Source organism: Acanthisitta chloris, unplaced genomic scaffold (genome assembly GCF_000695815.1).
Source record: "Acanthisitta chloris isolate BGI_N310 unplaced genomic scaffold, ASM69581v1 scaffold33227, whole genome shotgun sequence".
Classification (NCBI taxonomy): domain Eukaryota; kingdom Metazoa; phylum Chordata; class Aves; order Passeriformes; family Acanthisittidae; genus Acanthisitta; species Acanthisitta chloris.
Window position 1 is genome coordinate 9,304 of NW_008683752.1, and position 24,563 is coordinate 33,866.

General features: G+C 38.7%; 1 protein-coding gene across 1 annotated transcript; it reads left to right on the top strand.

Moving 5' to 3' along the window:
• Window positions 1-2,226: 2,226 nt before the first annotated feature.
• Window positions 2,227-20,941, top strand: INO80C (INO80 complex subunit C). The gene is given in 7 exon segments (XM_009079059.1): window positions 2,227-2,273; window positions 2,275-2,317; window positions 2,319-2,336; window positions 11,154-11,264; window positions 14,201-14,312; window positions 16,028-16,095; window positions 20,810-20,941. Coding segments are annotated over 7 exon segments (531 nt in total).
• The last annotated feature ends 3,622 nt before the right edge of the window (window positions 20,942-24,563 follow it).

Below are 24,563 nucleotides of genomic sequence, written 5' to 3' on the forward strand. Positions count from 1 at the left end.
TTAATGTGAGTTGTATGACAGCTTATGACCAAAAGAGCTTTTTGTTAATAAAACCAGTATTTTCTATTATTTAGGATATTGATTTCTAGCTAGCAGGATGGAGATCTGCCCAGAGAGTTGTGGAATCTCTGCTCTTGGAAGTGTTCAGGGCCTGCTGGGACAAAGCTCTACACAGTCTAGTCCACAGTCAGTTTTGCCCCTGCTTTGAGCAGGAGACCTTCCAGCCTCTGATTCAGTGGTTACTGTGTTGACTTTCAGACGTATGTTTTGTGATTAAGATGGGTGTGTTCCCTCCCTAGACAACAGCCCTACACTCCCTCCACAGGCAGGTTCAAAAATGAAAATTACCACAAAATTCAATGATGACATTCAGACAGTATTAATTCTCCCTACTCTGTAACAGTGGTTATGTTTTGGTAGAACTGCTCTTCCCTGGAAAGGACAGGACAATGTTCTTACACAAAAATTAACTCTTAAAATCAACAAACTGGAATAGGAGAAGGCCATTTTGTCCTTCACATATGCACAGCGTGCTCAGGCTCCTTAAACCAAACTAGCTCTCTGGAAAGGCCTTATTCCTTAAGTTGATTATCTTTGTTTATGTAGTCTAGAACTAGCAATGCTAGTTTGAGTCTCACATTAATGATCTTGAATTTTCTCATCAGAAATTCCATTTTCTCCTGAATTTTTGTTAAACCTATTTGTTGCAGCCAAACTTGCCTTTTGTTACAGCCATAGAATTGCCCTTTTTATCCTCGTCCTTTTCATCTGTCCAAAAGGTATTTATTTGCTGAATAATTCATGGTGGGAAACGTCTTAAAACAGGATCCTATTAAACCTGCCATAAAATATTAAAAACTATGTTTCCCTCTCACCTACAATTATGGATGTGATACCAAAATTTCACTTATCCTAAGGTAGTGGAAAAGTCAAGTATTTTAATAGTTCTGTTTCAAGTCAAAAAGCAAAACAGGCAGTCAGGATACAAAACACTGAACTATCTTGGTGCTTTTCAGATGTGCTGCAGTTCCTTGACTTCAATCAGGGTGAAGTCCTACAGAACTTACATAGTTGAGTAAACAACTTCCTACTTGTACAAATGTTTCTGCAGAGATATTTCAGAAATTTGCCTTGAAATTAGCTCTACTACACAGCTCTCTCCTCCCTTTTTCTCCTGAGTTGCCTCAAAATAGCCTACAATAGATCCTTGTATTACCTTATTTTCATCTAAATTAGAATTTGCCGTATGTTTATTTTGGTTCAGTCATCAGGGTTTTTTTCATTATCCAGTTAAATGTAGGTATCCACAGGATAATGCACCTTCAATTTTGCTGAGTACAGGAGACCTGGTGTGCTATTCAAAGCTGGAATGGTTGGTGTCGAGTTTACTAGATGAAGGAAAGTGAATGCAGCATTCAGGGCATGTGCAACCAGATCTTTTTGTCCCATAACTTGAGACATACAATAAAGATGACATTTGTAGTCTGAAGAATCAAAAAAACTAAGGTATAGTTTCTTTTCTTGTCTTGTTTAAAAGACCTTTGGAGCACCTGATACAATTACTGCTGTCTGATATGTTATGCCTTTGATAATTTTTAGAAGGTTTGTAAAAAGAATGCTTTTATCCTCAATTTCTGTAGGAGTGGAATTTTCCATACATCAGTGTACCTAACCTTTGTCTTTCTGACATGGTGTTTGAGTATGACAGTCTTAAGTACCTGTACACAAAAGGAGAAACCTTCTTCTAAGTAACTTTAGACTGCATTGCATCATGGAAGAAGCAGTGTAGTTAGCAGAAATGAAATATCCTAGAATTTTTATCTACTTAAAGTGACAGGAAAGAAAGAAATGCTAAAATGTGGAAAAATAGGGAAAATGTGAAAGTAAAGTTTTGGTTTCAGTATTGGTTTACCAGTTAGTCCATAACATCTTGAATGTAAAATTTGACTATTCTAACTCAGGCCTGCTTTTTCCTAAGCAAAATAGATGCAACCGGGGCTCTGAAAGAAAGATACACCCTGTTTTCACTTGAAACTAATTAATTGCCTTTCCTTGAAGAAATGTTGTTTTCTTTTTGTTTGTTACTCAAACACTGTTTCCTGTCAGAATGGATAATGTTTTACAGGAAACTGAGGTTTGTTTTTTTTCAGAATGAAATTGCTTTCCCATCAGTCATAGGAGCCAATAACTTTTTGCTTTCCTTGTCCCTGATTCAGTCACATGTAGATGAATGGACTTGGATCCTTCTCCTACCTTGGCTGCAGCCTGTTACTCTACAGGGATTGTGGAATGCTCCCTGAGCAGCATTACAATGTTAAACAGCACATGACCATATTGTAATCTTCCACTCTTTTTTTTTTTTCTCCAGGAATACTTTGACCTTAACTGATGTATTTTAAACTTTAAGAAGCAGTTTAGCCAAAGTCCTTGACTGAACTGAATTTTTATGGTAAAGAAAGGAACGTACTGGCAGTTTTTATAAAAATTCAATTGTGATTTACTGTAGTCCTTTTTGCTAGCATGCTGCCATCCATTTTCAGTCTTAAGGCCCATCAATTTCGAAGACTTTTTCTCTTGAGGGATCAAAACATTCTGCTAGCTGTGCTTGCTTTTACCCATGGTGAAAACATGACCTAACACGTGCTTTTGGATTCCGTAGACACTGAAAGCTTTAGCTCCAGAGCCGCTTCAGCATGTCATTCAGCTTATGAATTTGTCCAAGTTACAATTTTCTTAATAAAGAAAACTGTCAAACTTTATAAACAAGGAGTACTCCCAATCCACCAAATGAAATCTAAAAGTGAGAGATCCTTTGCAATTATTTAAGCCAAAGGGAGCTTTGTGGCAAATGCAAATTAAACCAAGCTTTTCTAGGATAGTGTGAAGCTATTCACAGTTGCGTCCCAATTACATTTTATTTGAGGCTTTCCCCCACAGGAAATAGTAATTTTTTTCCCCCTGAAATATCTCTAAGTTATAAAACTTTGCCTATCTCAGCACTTGAAGTTTTTTAAAAGGAAAAACATGTTTGGCATCTGAAATCTCTTGAGAATAAAAACCAAGCTTTTTATTGAAGCTTGTTAGTCTTTTCTGTTTGACAGCTTAATAATTTTGCAGAGAACAAAGTAAACTTGAGTTTTTCTGAATTTTTTTTTCTTTAAGTGAGCATTACCAGTATGAAGGGATATCTTGTGTCATGAAATTGCTATGTCTCTTTCCCCTGGGTTTTTAAGAAATGTTTGAGAGGTGGGGAATGTAATTAAAATCTTATTCTCCCTTTGGCTGCGTTTTTAATTTTGAATTCAAACCCTCACACAGCATAATAGAGCTTTGCGTTAGGGTGTTTTATACCTCTATCAAAGTGACTAAAGTAATTAGTATTTTATACATTTTGGTAGGTATTTTGTCACTGGAAGCACCAGTGCAGGTGAATGATAATGGTTTGAAGCTCAGGCAGTGACAGACCCTAAATGAGAATGTCGCCTTTTAATCAAGAGCACTTGGAGTCTATGGTATTGAAATGCCCTACAGAGAGCACAGAAAAGCCATCCATCACTTTGTGACAGTCCAATCTTATAGCACATGAGTAAAATTTTATTCAGCCTTTCTAAGGCAGTTGGGATGTAGGATGTTTTAACCCACCTCAAAACAGCAGTGTAAAAGTTTGAAGGCACAATGTACAGATTGCTTTCTGTGTCTTTTATGTATTATCTTTATTTGTTCAGATTGCAACTGAAAGGTTTTCCATGTCCTGCTTCTGACACTCCCCCCTTACTCTATATACCCAACAGCAGAGATTATCTCTGAATGTTAGTCATATGTTTGGAGTTAATTTGCATAGTTGATTAACCCCTGATGCTCAGCAGAAATACTCAGCAAGATAGAGGGGAAAGAGCTACTGCTTAGGAAGGGCAGATTTTGTAAGTTTGCACAGATGAGTGGTTGGACACATGACTCAGAAGTCCTCTGGGAATGCTTAGAAGCTGAAGTACCTTTAGTGACACATGTACATGGAATTATAAACTATTTTTATAATAGTTCAACAATCTAATTTCAAGCTTTGTGTTGTCATGTTTGTTTTTGACAACCCTCCTTCAGCTTTCTTCAGAAGTGAAGGCAGCAGTAGCATCTGAGGACAATGTGCTAATTGAAACAAAAATATTTTTTGTTGTCAGGCCTTTGGGAGATTTACTTCTGATGTCAGTGGAAGCAGAAACCTATACCAGGACCCTTGTCTTTTAAGATGAGTTGACAGTGATGTAACCCAGTGACTTAAATAGGTTTACTCCCAATTTTCACTGTATACATGAATGTCTTGCCAGCCCTACTAGCTGCTTGAAATCAAGGACATTGATCTGCACTGTACTGGTTTTGGGTGGCTACTACTCAGGGTGTTTTCTGTTCAGTAAATTCAGTTTTGCAGTGCCCTGTGGAACAAAATTTGCTGTAAATATGCAAGATTAGGGTTTTTTTCCTTCCTTGCATTTGAACATTTTCAAGCTTAACTATTTTTTGTCCTATCCCAAAATAAGGTAGGGCCTGTGAAGGGAGAATATTCCTGAAATGCTACCATGAACCAGAGTGCTGAGAAATAAAAGGCTGGAGAAATTGTACTGGGCTTCATTTCAGTGAGTGGAATGGAAGAGGAAAAAGGTTTTTCCTTCTGAATCCAAGAACTAGTAAAATGCAGCCAGGTGAGGAAGAAATGTTTACACATCTTACTGAATAAGTCTTTCCAGCAAACATTTCTGTCACAGACATGGAGAGAGTAAATCTTGTTCAAGAGAGTGCTATTTCTTCAGTCCTACATTGCTACTGAGTCTTCACTGAGTTTGTTTTCAGAAACACACTATGGTAATATTGTTGGCAGTGAGAAATTTTTTAGCCATCATTTTAACTTGAGCTTAAGCACATCTAATTCTGACACCTTTCTCTGTGAATTATTTCCAGCAGTGTAAAGAGCTGCATTTTTTTCTGCCAGAGGGTACATGTTCAAGTTTTAATGGCTCCTGTCATGTCATTATGCAAAGTTAAATGATTTACATATTCAGAATGTGCAAGAGCCCAGACCAGCCTTGTTATAGTGAGAGCTAATATATTAATCAAACAGCTTAATGTATGTTCCAGTATAAGCAGTATTAGCTGGCACTCCGTTAAATAGCTGACATTCAAAGTCTACTCCCAATTTTAAAAAGTCTGCTCATATCATCACTGCTGTCATCTAGTGACATTTGTGCTCTGTTTCCACATGGCATTCTCACTCACTGTAATTGTCTGCTAGTGAAAATACAGGTATTATCTATTGATTTTATAAATTACCATTTTCTTCCCTGGCTGCATGCCACAGCTCTGTCAGAGTATCACAGAACTTATACACAACTAAAAGCCGAGTAAGTTGCTACAAATTGGATATAGCTGCTTTAGAAGTAACCTACTACAGGAATAATCAGAGATATACCCTTATTGAAGCTGAGTTAAGGCAACTGTGCCAATGCAGTTACAAATGTCATTGTAGTAGTATTGTGATAATGAATTCGGTTGCCAAAAGTAAGTAAAAATAATTTAAACTATTTATTGAACTTCACATACAAAGGTTGGAGACAAGTGGGTTCCTCAGTAAGCCAAACTGGGTGCGTAGGGCAAAGTTATCACCAAGGGTGAGGTCTTGATTTAGAACCAGACCCCTCATATTACTTGTTTTGCAAGAGTGATGTGCAACACTCTAGTCATGGCTGTAAGACAAAGCCAGTGTTTCAGAAGTAATGGATACAGGAACAAACCAAACCAAAGAACAACATAGGTAATCACCTTCACCTACAATTCTTCTACTCAATATATTGTTAAAACGAACAAATTAATGATTTGCAGAAAACAAAACAGACAGAGGAAATCAATGTTTTCAGTATTGGTTTTGCTTCCTTAAACTAGAACCTCCTTTTCACTTCTTCTGGAATTTATTTATGCATTTACGTTTTGATTTCCCAACACACTGTTCAGTATCTTCTGTTTTTAAATTTGGGTTTAGCACATAAAACTGTAACACCTGGCAAAAATGGCCACTGACAATCATAGTGTACCTTCAGTAATGTGCAAATCCATTTTTTTTCTTAAGCCAGGACACGCATGGCATGTGGTGATAGGATGCCAGAAATGCACATATTTATGTCTTTGACTTATGTTTCATATTTTTATGGGGTTTTTTATGCTTTGCAAAATCCTATTAGTCTAAAATAATAAAAAAAGTTATAGAATATAATCCAAAAGTAAATAGGTAAGAAATTTTACTTCAGTATATATCAGATGTTCTGTTATGCAGTTATAATCCTCGCTAGAGGGAAGAAAAGAAAAAGAATGATGAGTCAAACAAGCACTTTTAGAATAAGCTAATTCCACCTGGTGTTTAGTCCCACCACAGACACCCATCCCAAACCTCATAATGCTGATTCCACCTAGAAATAACCAAAACAAAGAATTCAGCTTCCATGGTCTACAAGTTTTCCTTGTCCTCCCTCTAAATAAAACCAGACAGATGGAGCCACCTTTGGAAATCTTGTGAAAACATCTGCGGTAGGGAATTTGGAACAAAATAGATTGAAAAAATTAATAGATCTACCAAAACCTAATATTGAAGGCAGTATGTGAATAGGCAGCCTCCCAGTGTGTTTTCTGCCACTACAGACAGCATATACAGCAGGGTCCAAATGAGGCTCATTCCTGGGGTTTGGCTTTACTCAAAGGAAACCAGTGTTAAGGTAGCAAAGCTTAGCTCAGGTCTCTTCCCCAGACTTGGCTGCTCTTAGAGCAAACTTACTAGGGCAACCAAGTGTTTGCTGCAGGTTTTCACTCTCTCTCTCAAATTTTTGCTGTCAACCCAGTGAAGTCCTCAGCCAGCTTCCTCCCTTGGGCGACTCTCACCCAGTCCTAGTACATAACAGGGAGGACGGAGTCCCACCCAGCTAGGATGCACTGAATACTCAATAGATGGTCTTGTGGAATGAAATGCAAAACAGAAGCTGATCCCCTCACTATTGCCCTTGTCTGTCCCAGGAGGGATAGAGGTTGGCAGCTTATCATACTGTGGTTGTAGTTAAAATTCAGCTAAAGCACATAAACACACCTTTACAGAGGGAATAAAATTGCACAAGTGGTCCTGTAAGAAGCCTTTGACCTGCTGCCTACATGCCACTCCAGTCAAGGTTGCTTTATGCCTGGGGGATACTGGGAGAAGGAGAACAGAGGCAGGTAACATGAAAAGAGGTGGCAGCATAGACTTCAGTGAGGATTAACAATCAGAGGAAAAGTTGATGGGAGAGCATGAACACAGTTCCTGACGGCTTAGCTGCAGTCTTTACTGCAGTGTTTTTATCATTTGAGGTAAAACTAGTATAAGCATGTTCAGCTGTACTGAAATCACCCCTTCATTTGCCAGTGCAGGTGTACCCTGTAAACGTAGAGCCACTGCAAAGTCTTTGTTGCTAGAGTCTTCAGCAGACTATGGAGAAAAACATATATTGCTTAGTGACTAATGTAGCACAAAATTCCCTGTAGCCCTAGTTACATAAACCACCATTTAAAAGACACAATTTAGTTATAAAGTGCACGTTAAAAGCTGTTCTCTCCTTGAAGTGTATATTGAATTCTCCATAAAGATTGTTTACAAGATCAGTTAAAAGGAAGCTTTAAAGAAGCTATTGAGGGTTTCAGCCCATGGTTACACGTTCTTTCTAGCCTCACTGTAAAGCATTTGGGATTATCCTAGGACACTGAGGGTGAACAGAGTTAAGAGACTGCCTGGGTAGAGAAAATATGCAGGGGACTGGCTGTGAACTGGGCAGGAAGGGGAAGTTTTCCCACACGTGACTGGGGGTTACAGCACACATTGAGCAGTGCATGTTCCCTGGTGACAGGCACTTCCTCACTGTGCTCACGAGACCACCATCACTTCACAGGACTACAAAAGGGATCTGAACTCTTCCTGTTTGTTTGTCCCAGCACATGGCAGTGAAGAATGAACTGCCTTCCAATCAAAACGACCAAGAAAGCAAGCACATTTGGGAGAGATTTGTTCAGCTGATGTTAAAAGTTAAAGATTACCTTTACTGTGCCGTAATTGTTCACGAGGAATCTTTTTTCAGGCCATAAATAATGGTTTGTATTATCACTGTATTACTTTCGAGAAGTGAGTAATATTCCCTGCCTTTAAAAAAACTTTCAAAAACCAAACCTGAAGCATTACATGATGTTTCCTATGCTTTAAATCTTGGTGGTTTAAAACATCGGCTGGACAGATTTGTAGATTCTGGAGACACTTGCAGTTTGTGGCTATAAAGCTGCAGAGGATGTCAGCTGAGACTTCTGCAGGCTGCACGGAAAGAGCATTTCAAAGCTCTGAACTTGCCAGAGTTCATGCCTCTGTGCAGGAGAACATTATTCTGGAAGCAGTGCTTCTGCTCAACTCTTTAATGTTTTTCCAGAAAGGAAAGCACATTAGCTGAGTATCTCTCTTCCACAGTGCTACTGCTAAAAATCAGAGGTTTCAATATGAGCAATGCTGAGTGAGGGAACTGGCATACCTCTACAGCATATCTTTATCTCTGTTCCCAGCATTTAACTGGGATCATAGTACTCACTCTTATTTGCTTTCCAGTCTATCACAGGGCTCTGAAATCATGGTATCAGTTGCACATCTCAGTGATATGCAAGCTACTTTACAGTCCTACACCCCTTTGCCTTGGAGAGGAACTGCTCTTGAATTCTCCATGACAGATCCAGAAGCTACTGCTGGCATTATTCGGGTGTCCACATGGCCCAGAAAAACAGCAGTTGCTGCTCCAGATCCTGCTGCTTCTGCCACTGTGCAAGGGATACTGGCACAAACAAAATCAACACCTGGCCTGCAATGAGAGTTAGCACAACTTTTAGCAGCACCAATAACTGCAGTCCCTTAGGGGTTGGTCTGGAAAAGAAGCGATGTGTAGAATTTGCATTCAGGAATTAATTGGCCTGTCAGGAACAATTCCTTACTCTCCCTCCCAATGCACCTGCAAGATTAGCACTGAATCCACACAGAAAAAAAAACATTTAAGACAGTAAGCATAATATGTAAGTGTATCAAGCTGCAGAAATTAAGGACTATGTGAATAAGGAAGCTTCTTCCTTCCCCTTTACTATTTAGCTATTTTTATTTGCTTTTTCTCAAAATACTAGTTACTGTTTTGAGGTATTGTTGAGATGCTACTCAGAGCCTGTTTCATAAAAACCAGAATACTTAGAAGAAGGTCACTGAAGGGGCAAAAGTGATAAAGTAATTATCTGTAGGACTGGATTTAAACCCAACCAAATGGTACCAAACAAAAGGCAAGAATGCGTTGAAGAATAACTGTGAGTGCTGCTTCCTCTACTTAAGAGAATTTACACTGATAATGAGCAGTATCAGAGATAATGAATTAATCAAAAATAATCTTGCATCTCAAGCCTTGTCTTTCTCAAGATGGACTAATGTTTGCTGCTGAAATCTGAAGTGCTAGGAGCATGCATGTGCCAGAATACACTCTGAAACCTAGGAACTCAGTGTGCAAAGCCACTTTACTCAGGATTGATGAAGAGATTTTCTCTGCTCACTGCCACATTATGTACGTGTTTCTAAACATCCATCTGCATTTCTTCTGTTTCTCTGACAGTCACTGCCTTTTCATGTTGTCTGTCCTCTTAATGGAAGAATCAAGTTTAAGCTACAGACTTCAATTTTGCTTCTGCTGATGTTATGGCAGTATCCCCTGTACTATGAGCCTACAGACGACTGCCTGTTGTTTTGAAAATAGATTATTTCTATTCATTTATTTTGTTTTAAAAAATTAGAAACTAGAAACGTTACTGTTTTACTTTGTACCATCCTTTCAGTATTTGAGACCTCTCTTTGCTACGTTAAAATCAAGCACTGTAGAATAACTGAAGTATTTCCCCAAAGAAGAGTTCAACTTGCCTAGTTCTTAATCCTGTAATTACTTACGTATGCAGTTAAGAGTGAAAACACTTCCCTTGCAATCACATGGAGAAGGATGTGCTGAATCATGGCCTTTGCCATATAGGCTCAGTTTCTACATGTACTCCCATAAGTCACAAATAATAATGATCCTTTTATCTCCTACTTAAATGAGTATTGTATCAACACAATAGGTTTTGCAATGCAGGTTTTTACAGGAAACATTTTTTTGTTCTCAGTATTATCTGTCTGAAGGCAACGTATAGGAATATTTTCACCACCTGTTCAGTAAATATTGACTCAGCTTTTAGCCAAGCTTTTTGTTCTCCAAGTAAAAAAAAAAACAAGGTAGGAAATCCTATTGAATAAACTGCCAAACTCAGTGGCAAAATTCTCATTGGCTTCTGTGTAGATGAGGATTTCACAAGAAACATTTATGTATGTAACACGGGCTAGTTCTGGTAGTGTGAAGACTTACAGGTCACTCACAAAATAAAAAACATCAACCCAGCCATGCAGAACTATCAGAAATTGGTTAGACAGCCACACAAATCTTTTAGCTTTCTAGTCACACACACCCCTTCTCCAACTGCTTTTCCTGCTAAATAAATAAACCATAAAGAAAACCTTGAAAATACCAACTATCACCCATGTAGATTTTGTGAGGCTTGTATATAAAAATTATATATATAATATTTTTTTCTCTCAGTCCTCAGGCAAAATTGAAGCCAAGGCTGAAGACTAAAATGATTATTCATTTTTTCTTTAGAATACTGAAAAAAACCCTTTATATAAGTTATATTTATCCCTGTTAATACTTTATACAGAACATTCTGAAATAGATCCTGTGTACATTTCTGCTGTTTCGGGTTGCACATGTTGTCTTGCACTTTATAGATATGGCTTTCATTAAAACTGAAATAAACCTGATGCAGTTTTTACTCCGTGGGGTTTGGCCACTCTATTCCCCTGCTCCCCTTTATGTCTCAGTTGTACACTGCTTGACAAATGCTCTGTTTTGTGCTTCCCCACTGTTGGCATGCAACATCTTTAAAGATTCCAAAGAGCTAGGGAAGGAAAAAAGGCAACAGGTAGGTAATACAGCAGACGGCTCTGTCTCCAGCTAAACTTGTTCAGAGTAACAAGCAGTAAGATTGTATTTCTTCTGCAGAGTGCAGGTGGAGAGGCTGTGAATGAAAATAAATTTTTGAACACAGACTCCAGCACAGGATCAGCAGAAACTACGGTCAAGCCATTACCGTTTAAAGATCCAAACTTCATCGTAAGTATATTATTTTAACAATTTGAAATCTTAAACTCTTTCCATAAAACATTAAGTAGGATTTTATTTAACCATATTCCTAATGTAAATATTAAGAAAATCAGCTTAACAGCCAAATAAAAGGTTGACAATTTTTAAGAAATTCACCTCAAGTCCATGCTACACTAAGGGCCAAAGTGCACACTGATTATAGCATGAAAATGGCACTGGTCCAGAGGTAGAACTATTATATTAAATTCTGGCACAGGGTCAGAAAACCTGCTAGATCCAAGTAGGTGTGGAAGTTTTATGATGTGGTATCTCACAAACTACCACAGCTAGAGAGGAACAATTAATACCACTGTGAATGTAGAAATCCCATGTCAAGTTCCTAGCCAAGACAGGCTGCAAAGCAATTGAACTAGAAATCAGCCAGAGAGTCATTAGCAAATGGCATTTTGCTTCTCTTCTGGTTCCTGAAACTCTTCACAGACTCGTGGTGTCTTCTTCCAGTCACTGCTAGATTTAGAAGCAAGTGCTTTGTGCTCCCTAGAAGCCTGACAGCTGATGAAATACAGGCTCCTAAACACTCTTGAGGTTTAAACTGGGGGAGAAGGTGAAGGAAGATTACAGCTAGTAATGCTGTCACTGTTGGGATTGTTTTTAATATCTTTTTATCTTGCTGTGCCAAGGCCAACTCAGTGGCATACTGTACAAATGCTTTCTAGACAAGCAAACTTCTCAGCCTGCTGGTCCTAAGCCAGTACTTAGAAAGAAGGATTTTATCCCAGATTTCACTCTGTATGAATATGACACAATATCCCACAGCATAAAAGCAGAGTAATCGGGCATCGCACAGCTCACTAAGGACAGGTTTGGCAGGGGGTATAAAATTAATCTCTGACATGCAAGGCGCTCTACATCTGCTTTGCAGACAACTTCTGTCATGAGAGGGACATTCAAACGACTGTATACTTTGCTCACTAATCCTTCAGCAAGCACCAGCATCTTTGAGAAATGGAGCTTATTGGAAAAGCTCCTTTTATGCCCTGAGGCATTCCATGTAGCTTCCACATAGGATTTAAATAGCCATGAGGCCTTGTGCTGATCCTTCAGTTCTTAGAGGGATGTCACCATTTCCAAAGAGGCAATACTAATGTCTGTATGCTTGAAATAATAATGAATTTATGGGGCCTTTGGCAACTGCTGCAGAAATAATAGGCAGTTATAATAAAACCCATGAAATTGTCCTCTCCAATACAGTAACTAATTTGAGAAGAAATGCATTGAGTTTTAACTAGCAATTTGTCAGTATGACCTGGTAGTGTCAATTTGGATGATTTATTTGCATCCTTTCAGCCTAATTTGCCTTAAAAGGAAGAAAATAAATAATGTCTATCTCATTCATATTCCCAAGTTTGAACCATTATGATACTGCAGAGGATAGACTTAAGAGCAGAGAAAGAAGAAGAAAAAATTACCTTTTTCTAAACTTTCTGAATGGAATTTGCATCCCTTGGCAATGGGGAAGGGGAAGAAGATATTCTGACAGTTGTGCAGAGCAATAGCTGCTGCAGAGCAGTAGCTCCACCTGACCTAGCTCCAGCTTTCCCTGCACTTCATTAGTGCAGAAATAACTTGGTTCATGTGTGCTTGGCAGTCATTGCCTTTTCATGGTGGGTATGTGAGGTGATACTCGGCCCCATTCCTAGGAGGCACAGCAAGTGCATATAAAACCAATAGTTGCTTTTGAGAAACAAGATTCTGAATAAAAAATCATTACGCAATGATTTGGGGGAAAATTCATGTAATGAATTTGAACTAGTAATGTGGTAGTATATCTATTTTCATATCATATTGTAGTACTCTCTATTTTAGAATGATCTTTAGATTACTAAGGTGATACCCTCAGAGCAAACATTTGCTTCTACTTTCTAAATCAGATATCCATCACCAAAACCAAGTATATCATCAGCTCATGAGCATCTTTTCTGAATATACCTTATGTCTACCAAAAAAAAAGCTTTCTCATTGACTCCTTCCTCCAATCATTCTCAGCAATTTAACAGGTTAATTTACAAGCCAATCAGAGCAGGAGTGTGTTTGCAGAATTTCGCTGAGTTTCAATGAGACTCATGTGGCAGGCAGTAATTATTAACAGAAATAACAACTCCCCAATTGTAAGAACATTTTCTTTCCTGAAGTAAAGCTGTAAATCTGTGTCCTTTGATCATTTAGAAGTAGTACAGTATGTTGTGCAGCTTCTGTCTCTGGAGGGACATAAATAAATTACTCTGTAGCAATCACATTTGATAACTGAAGCTACTATTATAGTACCTGTGGCAAGCCTTCCATTAGTGTACCTTTCAAAATGCAAAATTGTCTTGGCAGCCAACATTCTATTTATAATTCTTTTTCTATTCCTCTGTCTTTTATCCTTTGAAACAAAAATAAGATTTCCAGAAAGTTTCTCATAGTATTCATTACCTTTCACAAGATCAGTCTTGTTTTGTACAGTCACAGATAATTTGTAGAAGAGCTAGAGCTGCACCTGTAATATGCCGTAGAAAGGAGAGAGAAAATTTAGCCGTATAATCACAATTTTAGACACAGCTTCATAGCAATAAGTTCTAATATGATGGGAAGTGCATAGAGAATCCTGTAATCTCGGGCTGAACTTAACCACATTGATTTTATATTTCCATGTAAAAAGCAGATTTTAATATCCTTGAGTTAATCGTAAATACATAAGCTTTGACACAGTCCAAAAAGCTTTGTTTCTCTTGCAGCCAAGATTAAAGTGTACAGTATATTAGCCTGATGATGAAATAAGTAAGGATAACAAATGGTTCATGACAAGATGAGACGTATCAGAAAGACTATGAAATACAAGTGTCACACTCTGAAATAGCATTCTTTATTTATTTTTTCTCTAAACACCATATTTTTAATTCTAGCACTCTGGCATTGGTGGAGCAGCAGCTGGCAAGAAGAACAGAACTTGGAAGAACCTAAAACAAATTCTTGCTTCTGAAAGGGCATTGCCATGGCAACTAAATGATCCTAGCTGTAAGCTGCTTAGACGCTTTGCATGTATTTATAAATAATAGAATCCACACAAATAACTTTCTTTAAAACAAACCTAAATTATTTCATCAGTGCTTGCAGTATCCTGCTTGAACAGCGTCCAGTAGTACACTTAAGACTAGTCCAATCACACTTGCCAGCCCTAAGTGGAGAGTAGGGGGAGGCAAATAATTTGGAGTATTGTGACTAAATTCAAATACATCTGGGGAGAGAGTTTAATAAAGGAAATGTATTTATCCAAACCAGGTCAGAAACCCCTTATTCCCATCAGATTTTTGTCACCTCTTCACTGCTTAGGAGCCTCCTCTTCCTCCTCCTTTACATATAGCCCAGAGGTCTTCTGATGGGTGGCTATTGCTTGATTACCTATATCTGAACTATTTTCAAATAGATTCTGCTAAGCCACATACCTGCAGTAGCTTAGACCTCAGCCCAAGCTTCCTATCCAGCTCCTTTATCCTAGATTCTTGAGAGATTTAAATCCTACATCCCCTCTTTAGTACAGCACAGCTGAAACTACACTATTAGCAGTCCTGATTAGCAGTCCTAGCTGGTGTACATCCACAGGAGCAGAGTAACAGCAATGGTCTTAATCTAGATATACTTCAAGTCAACTTGTAAAGTAGGATACTATTGAACATAGCTGCAGGCAGAATGTGATCCTCAGGTTTTACTTAACAAGTGGAGGCATTTCAGAATTGAGCATATGCATACACTTTTTGTCAGACTTGGTGCTTTATCCAAAAATAGCTTGACATTTTTTGAAGTGTTTTAGACGCAACTGTTACAGAAAAATGCAGACTACTGTGTGTTCCTGGCTATTGTAACTGACAATCTGCTGATGTTGCTATTCCTACTACGCTCTGTTTGCAACCATAAATTTACAGGATTTTTTTAAGGAGGGGAAAGAAACTCAGTTTTGTATTTAAAAAAACATCTGTCTGTGGCATTAGGATCTTTTGAATTACGAGATGATGAGTTAGAAATTTGATATGGATGGAGCATTTGAATTGGTCATAGCATCTGAATGAGTTGCAAGTGAGATCAGGAAAGAGGAAATAAATGAGTCAGGTACAAGATATTTTTGTAAACATCCAAAATTGAAGATTTAACTACTTAAACATACCAACAGTATCTTAAAAAATGTTTATGAATGAGAGTTGCCATCTTAAGGGCACCAAAGAACAGCAATTTCCGTCACTTAATTTTAAGCATTCAGACAATTTTCTAGGTCATTGACTGGGCTTAAAGTGGTACATGCTTAAAGATTTAACTGATTTAAAAGATTACTTTGCTTTTCTGGATTATAGTATTTCAGAGCTGCAATCTTGAGCAATGTTTCATGGTCTTGACATACAGCATGCATATGATAATGCCTATTCTTTGCACATGACTGACTGCAAGGGAATTAATTGAGAATTCATTAAGAAATCAACACAATCCAAATACCTCTCCCATTTTTCCCTTTGGGGAGGGCAGTTCTGCTTGCTGAACTTGTATTAGAGAGGTGAGCAGGATCAGGCTATATGTTTTCAGAGGTAATTCTGCTTCATATTTGTTTGCCTTTCTGTTGCTAGTAATAGAGACCTCAGAAGTAAAGGCAGCATTTTAAAGCAGTATGGTTACCTATTTACATTTTAGGTTCATGTATTAAAATGGACATAACACACTGACTTTATCTGTGTGATTTTCTCTAGATTTTAATATTGATGCTCCTCCTTCCTTTAAGCCTGCCAAGAAATATTCAGACATTTCAGGACTTCCGGTGAGTATTTTATTTTCCCCTTCAAAATTAGCATCCCAGTTTCCACAGTGAAATAGTGCTGGTGCATGCTTTTGTAAAAGATGTACGTGCTGAGGTTCCTATTCAGCCTTGGGCTTAATACAGTGATTCAGGGCCAAACCCCAAATGCTGTCACTACATCACAAAATGCTTAGGTTGTTAATAATGTCAGGACAGATTAAATACTTTGTTCTGCCAGGTGGCTACTGTGACTCCACTTTCTCAGCTCTAGAATGTACATTGGTTCCCATCATTCCTAATTCTTTAGATTCTTGCAGTGAAAGCTGCTAGTCCTCGGTCTCCGTGACTGCTAACTTTGCCAAGCTACAGCCACACTGACTCAAACTTTCCACACTGAGTGTTTGCCTGAGGCTGATTTATTTCACTGTATATTATAGAGAAAGTTTAGAAAAGATGGCTCAGCAATTTCCAATAATGAGATTAGGCAAGATCATATTTATTGGCCCACGTTACAAAAAAACCCTTGTTATCACTGCTCTCAAACTTTTCCTCAAACAAATCAGCTTGAGACAGACGTTTGGCATAGACTTTTGAGAATTTCAAATACTCCCATGCTTCAGAGCTGGAACCTGGAGATTGGCAAATGTATAGCCTGTGTGTCACAGATGGGCACTTGTACATGGTTTTGTTAAAGAAAAAGAAAAAAACAAACCAACAACCCCACATTTGACTTAGATATGGTTTGCATATGCTCCAAAAAGTCTTGGTAGTTACAACTTGGTGCCTGCATTCCCCAGAGATTCTGTTGGCACAAAACAGCAGTAAAGTAATTGAATTCCGCCCAACAAAAATTTTGTATCTGCTGCTGAAACTGTTCCTATGTGACATGAATAATTTTATTTAAAACAAAACAGGTGTTAGTAACAGCATATCTTTTCACTTTTCACCTTCAGCCCCCAGTGATTTATTTTGCAGAAGCCTGTGCATTTATTACAACTGAAAAGAATGGGAAAGTTGTATTTTTTACTAAAAAATGCTTAAGTAATGGTTACACTAAGTAACTACAATAATGAAACTTTGTAATGCCAAAAAGCCTTAGACATTTTCTGTCCTTCCCTCAGTTTAATCTGTTTGATCCATAGGGCACTAGCCCATCTCCCACCTTGGTATGACCTCCCAGACATACCTTTAAAGGTACACATTTGTTATGCTGATGCAGGTTGATATATCAACTTGCATCTATACACTGAATTAGGTGAAAATCCTCATTAGGAAACAAAATGGATGAGCACTTAACTAAGTACTAGATACACAGTGTAAGGCATCAAAGACTAGCTGTAGCACCAACTGTAATCCTGCACATCCTAGCATTCCAGTTCTTGATTTGGTAGCATATGTTTTCTTTGACTTTTTTATTTTTAAGTAACACATTTAAATAAGGCACCTAGGAGGTGGCATGTTTCCAGCCTGTGCCTCTGAATGTGATTTGGAAATGGAGTGGGTTGCTCAGATAGAGGCTGGTAACCCTTCGTGCTCAAGAGGGAATGGGAAAACAACATTTCCCTCATAGATGAACTGGCAGACAGCAAACTGAAAAGACTGCTCACAAACCCAGAGAAAATAATTCCCTCCAACCAGGCAGACTTACATTCTTGTCTTTGTAACAGTATTGCTTTGATATAATAGCAGCTTGTTGTCAGACAAGGAGCAGGGGTGAGTTGAATAAGGCACTTTTCACAAGTACCCCTGCTCTATCTAAAGATGAGGTGGATGGAGGAAAGGAGGCATGTGAAAAGGTGGGCATATGAAATAATAATGAGTAGATTTCACCAAAATAGCAAAAATTCTATACTGGGTCATTTGATGGTGTTCATCTTTTTCCTATCCTCCCCCATTAGACTTGCTTTGTAAGTGTTTGTGGCATTCACACCAGATGTTATTAAGTTGCTGGAATATCTCTGATCTGTTTGGGGCTAGGCAGCCTCAAACAAGGGGCATAGAGGCATAAAGGTCCTTTCACAGTCCCATCTCCGGGGAACCAAATAATGCTTTCCAGTACTGACCTTTGATGCATTTCAGAACTAGTCAGTCCTTGCACCTGTAGCAAGCTGATAATGGAGGATATAGATGTGAGCAGAGACCACGTTCCTACCAGCTAAGGGTCAGTTTAGCCATAGGAAGTTAAACTCTTTCAGTTCCTCAACTTTTCTTTACCAGCTCCTCCTTCCCATCAGTGATTTATGTACTCTAACTATTCTATCTAGGTATAAATACTCTCCTTTCTATACAAACCCATTCAGTGCTGCTTTTGTTTTCTTTTTTTTATCTTTCCTCTCTTTTTTTCTTAATTTTCCATCCTCTAATTGCTTTGTGAGTCAAGTTTCCTATTTTACCTGGCCTGCAAGGTTTCTCCAGACTATGATAAAATTACCGTGTTTAAAAAAATCTTTTTTACCAAAATAACCAAGACAGTGTGTCCTTTAAATTGCTAGGCTAGAAATGTTTCATAAGAAGCACTAAATATGCTTTCAAGATCATTTCCTAGCAAGAAGATATGTGGGACAATAGAATATTTCAGAAATCCAGTATTAGAAAACTGTTGCTGTATTTTCTATGTAAAATCTAAAAGCGTTTGTGTAGGAATATATATTCTGTGGGAATGCTGGATTCCCCATGGATGGGGGTGAGTGGGGAGGAAAATAAAATAAATTCCTCAGCATTACCTATTTAGGGAAGAATTAAATGGTCTAGCAGGTACAAGAAGAGAAGTGTATTAAACCACTCTCAATCAGTATACTTGCACTTATATTAAATTCCACAATTAAATTGTACTGATCCTCTTCTCCTTCTGTGTGTAACACAATTGGAATTAAATCTACCAATGGTCTCATCAGACCAGCCAATTTATATTTGTGAGGCAGCCTCGAATTCAAAAGCTGTTATCTACTATATTGACACTGCAAAATAAAACTATTACTTCCAAACTTGCATGAGTATTTAGATATTTTAACATGCAAAACAGATTAATTTATTGCAAAACAGATTAAAAAAAACCCCAAACCTTCAAATGTTTATATTTCTCTTCCTTTCCTGAAAATGGATCGGCCCTGTTACTATAGAAACAGATTGAGATAACTAGTTTATTGTGTTTTAAGAGCATGTATCTGTGGCCTTTGACTTAGTTTTTAAACATGACAGAGTTTTTTCTTTGCAAAATCATCTCCCTTCAGTATTCTAATCTGTTTAATTATTGCTGAAGTATCAGCAAAGTTTGTTTTCAGACTGAAGTCATGGCATAAATTAATGGTTACCATACACTAGTGTCTGCAAACAGTACAGCCCAATACAAAGTATCAGGATGAGGAAGATCTGCCATAATATCTTTAACTTAGATGGATGCGCAGTGCAAATTGCAGATATTTGTAATGAACTTTCCTAGTTCATTACAGAATAATGCACATTTGAAAAGCAGTCTAATTGGTCAGCTTTTTCTTACACGAGGCCAGATGTAAAGTGTGAAATAAAAATAAATGTAAACCTGCTATAACCATGAAGTCACCATCAGGGATAAATTCACTCCTAATGTTCTAACTTGGCCATTTGTTTGAAAATTAATTAATGGTTTGACTGTTAGCTGGCTACATTTAATTAACCTGGTGGTATTTCTTTGTAAGAAACAAGCTACAAAGAACACCAAATTTTCTGAGTCATATCAGACCAAATGATTAACTGGATTGTTACCATGGTCAACAGGTGCTTTCCAACACACAAATGGTAGAGGGGTCTCCACTGTAACAGTATGGATGAAAGGAATACTCTGGCTCTTCATGGCCTGTTCTGTGGCAATGTCACAAGGGATCTCAACTGCTTGTGCCTTGCAGCTTGTCACCATCTCATGTCAAAGAAAGGTGCAGAAGACACTTTCAGAGCCTTGGCAGGCACTTGGTAATCCAATGCTGAACAGTCAGGGATTGTCCTGGAGGCTAAAGGTGGAGAAGCAATACCCTGAAGCCTGCCTTCTCCCAGCACAGCCCCCTGGCCTACCCCTGAGCTCACCCGAGCTCCAGGTTTCTGTAGCAACAAGGAAGGGGAGAGGATAGAAAGAAACTGGCACCTTTCCCAGGCACCCGGGGTCCAAATATAGCAGAGGATACAAGCATGGTCCAGGGTTAGCTGGCCAGGCTGCTCTCCTGGAAGCAGGCATCTGGAGTAAAACACAACACTGAGCTCAAATTTCTTATCAGTTCAGTCACAGAACCATAAGCTGAGAGTCCCTAGCTTTAACAACCACTTTAAAGTAAATTAAAAGCTAAGTTGTATGCAGCAACAGAAGAGCATTCCAAAGCTATCAGAGCACCCATAATTCAGCCTCTTTGTGGGTAATTTATTGGCAGCAGCCGGACTCTTTGGAGAGCTGCCTTGAGAGAGACTGCACAAGGCACAGAGTTGCTAGGGTGAGTTTAGAGAGTTGAGGAATTTCTTTTGCGCCATGTTTTATGAAACTTACTTCAGCCCTCTGTTATGTTTAATGCATTTCTAATGTGATTTTATAGGGGGCTGTTAACTTCTCATAAGTCATGACATGAGGAGAAATAAAAAAAGACAAACTTTTGGTCAGTGCTGTTACTGGGAAAAGAAACTCACTATTTTGTGGTCTTGTAATTAATACGCTTTTTTTACTATTATGGTTCGAGATTTTATTTGAATAGTGTCTCTACCATTGTTTCTTTTTCAGGCAAATTACACAGATCCCCAGAGCAAGCTAAGGTTTAGTACTATTGAAGAGTTTGCCTATATTCGGATGCTCCCTTCAGATGTGGTTACAGGATACCTGGCTCTAAGGAAAGCAACGAGTATTGTTTCCTGAAGAGACTAAATATTTTTGTATATTGCTTGTGAACAGTGCTAGTTTTGAGTACCATGATGGAAACTGACTGAGGTTCTTTAAACTTATCCATGGATTTTTACATCTGGAAGTAGTTGATGATACATGCATTTGAAGAACATATGGGTTTAATTTTCATAAATGCTGATATTTGTTAGTTTGCCAATTTGTTAGCAATTTGGTTTGGTGAACAGAATAACTTAAACCTTAAGGATATGTATCTGTACCATAATGTCTCACTTAGATTAATTTCTGTAGAGACAGGATTTCATCTCCACCCTCTATATTTTATGTACTGCCCTGGCTCAGAAGAAACCATCATTTGAATTCAGGAGAAGGTACCAAGATATCCAAGCATCTAAATCTGTCTTACCAGATGCGTTTGCCACTTACTTGGCTATGAAGAAGTTTGTCCTATCTGTAAAATGAAACTAAAATACCTACAAGTGTTGCTATTGTGATGACTATTTATGGTACTGAGCACTGTGGAAATGAACAGCTTCACACAAATATTTGCACTGAACTACTGTCAACATAAATAAAGTTGGGCTCAGACTTGTTGGTAAAATATCCTAATGAATATGCATAACAGGATCAAATCAAATCACTGGGTAACTCTTAATTGTTATACTTTGCAGTTTTTGAGTGCTTCATTTCACAATCTGATTAATCTTCTACCTTTCCTAGTTAGTACAATATCAGTACTAAATAGTATCTTAAAAAGTACCTATTTCCCAGACTTTTTTAAAAAAATGCTGAAAAATGGGAGTTCCACTATCCACTGGCATTCTGAAACCCAGATGGTCTTCACCAAGGCAAGACCTTCTACATTAGGGCACTGAACTTAGCACCTTGAGATACCAAAAGAACAACTGATATAGCAACTGAATATTGTCACACTTTAAAGGAAAGAGGCTGAAGGAGAGTTTGGAGTCTTGGTGGGGAGATAGCTGACAAGTACATGCCAACATCAGAATGACCATGACTTCCTGCAACTAAGTCTAGGGGCAGGGGAGCAGAGGGTCTTCTGCTCATTCTTTCTTCCTGTCCTCTTTCTTACAAGCTGCTAATTTGATGTTTTCCCACTTCTCAGTCTTTGTCCCAGTCTTAGACCCTTGTCAAGTTGTAATCTTGACTCCCAAGTTCAGGCTCAACTGTGCCTAGCCTCTAATCACACAGCCTTCATGCTCATCAACTGCCCTGTAGTGGTGGCACTTCCTTCCCTTGTCTGAGTGTTAGTCTGGAAGGTTGCTAGACAAGTTACCACTTGCTGTGGGATTGCTCTTTTCCCATGTGCAAAACTGCCAAGTGGAAGACTTGCCCCATAGCTTGTTAGTCCTGGGCTCCCCAGGTCACTGAGGAGGTGAGATGCTGATCATGGGACAACAGTCCTGTCTCGCCCAAGGTCCATCATGGACAGTGGGATCTTGTGCAAGGCACACTCTTCTCTCTGACTGCACAAGCAGCACACAGCAGTGACTAGTTAGTGTCTAATAGACATAATAATGATTAAGATTTTTTTTCTCATTGAAAGAATAAATATTCAGGGTATTATTACTGCTAGTTTAATTTCAACTCCAAAACATGAAAGGCAATAACAGGATACATTGTTTGATGAAAGTTGGTGGGACTCATTTCTCGTTTTTTGTGATCTAATATTGCCAAAAACAAATTATAAAGTCTTTGACGTGCTTACAACAGATCCTTCAAAGCCCTAGATATCAGATAATGCTACAACTGTATCACAGTACGAAAAATAATAAGACAGGATATCTCTCTGCATGCCAGTAAGCATCCAAGCTACACTCTTTTTGCATTCAAGTTCTATAATTGATGCTTTAAACTTACTTTATATATGGAAGATGTGTTTATAAGATAAGCTTAACATTGATAGGAAAATAAAATACATAGAACTGCTGTAAGATCATTTTAGTTTTAAACAAGCAGACGGCAGCTCAGAAAAATTGATTTCACATGCTTGTTCTCTCCCACAAATATTTTTAGCATTCTTTGGGAATGACTGTGTAGGAACCTAGGCTCCCCCACAATCAGAAGTGCCTCATGCACTCCTGTGCTGTATATTAAGATGTTGCTTCTCAGCTAATTTCTACTGTGCAGCTTTTATGCATTCCATTTTCAAAATCTAAGTGTCTTGCTGAATAAATCAGCATTGGAAAAATAAATACAGCTTAGATATTAGTGACTCTTCTCTCAATGCTCTGTATCCATATGATGGCTGCTAAATTCCCTTTTCTTCCCTTCCTTGTTTCTTCCTTTATTGACCTTTTGTTCCTTGTCTGTAGTACCTCTCTTTTACTCATTAGGCTACGCAGTAGTCAAGCCAAGAGCGATGAATCAGCCACCAGCACCATTCAGCATTACATCAATCAACAACAGTTTACTATGTGGAACAGTTAAAACAAATTTGTTTTAGCAGGAAACTGAGGACAGAACAGATCTAGTGGCCAACGTGTACAATGGTCCAGCTGGGTTGTTTCTGGGAACAGCATGTGAACCTGCTGCTCTCATCAATACCTTCTATGAGAGAACTGAGAAATACCTCCCTTGCTGTATATAAGAGAAAATATGGATAAGTGAAGAGTTTATCTATGCCGTGGAGTAGTTTTAAAGTGTTTTATTGACAGCTTTAGAAGAAATGAAAATTGAGAAGTACATTTATATGTAAAAGTACTTACGGGGCTGTTATCTAGATAAAGATACGTAAGTTGAATTTAAATTGAAAAGAGGACAAAAGAAAGGCATTTGAAAAGAGCAGCAATGAATACCATTTCAGACTTGGGGAGAATGTGTTTTGACTAATAGTACTGCCACATCTATGAAGCAGAAAGCCAGAAGTCAGGGTGGGTGGAATCTGGTCCAAGTACTATCTGGGAAGTATCACCTGAATGCATTACTTAATACAGACCACAGATGGCTTCAACCTCAGATGCATTTGCATTAATATGTTCCCCTGCCATCCCCCTGTAACAGCTTAGAGCATGCCAGTTGCTAAGCTCCCACAGAAATCCCACTGACATTAATGGGAAGTGAGCTTGTCCAGCAACTCACAAGGTGCTGTCCAACTGGCAGAGCTTTAGCCTTAGCCTTTTTGGCAGGTGCAAAGCATATTTTCCTTGCCTCATCTGTCCTATCCCAGAGGCCAAGCTCCTGTTTTCCTATGCAGCTACCTGCCCAACACACACCACTGGTCCAGCAAACACTGGAGATGGGTGGTCACCTCTAGTTTACTGTGGGGGTTTCAGTTTTTATTTAAGACTGTAGTAGCTTGTATTTACACCATACGCTGGGTGGATCTGCTTGCTGTCGAAGGCCTGGACAAAGCAGGCAACTGCCTCTGCCACCATCAGCCCCAGGGCAGCAGAACCACCATAGCTGAATAGCCTGGTGTGGCAAGAGCCCTGGTGCTGCAAGGATGCTATGCTGAGCTGGGTCAGGGGCTGGGTCACGTGGGGCTCTGAGACTGTGGATCCAGCTGCTCCCAAAGGAAGGGGTCTCCTGGGAGTGATGAGAGGGAATGAAGATTTCAACACCTGCAGTTGCTGCCTCCATGCTCTTAAGTGGATGGGAAACCAGGGTGCTGGAG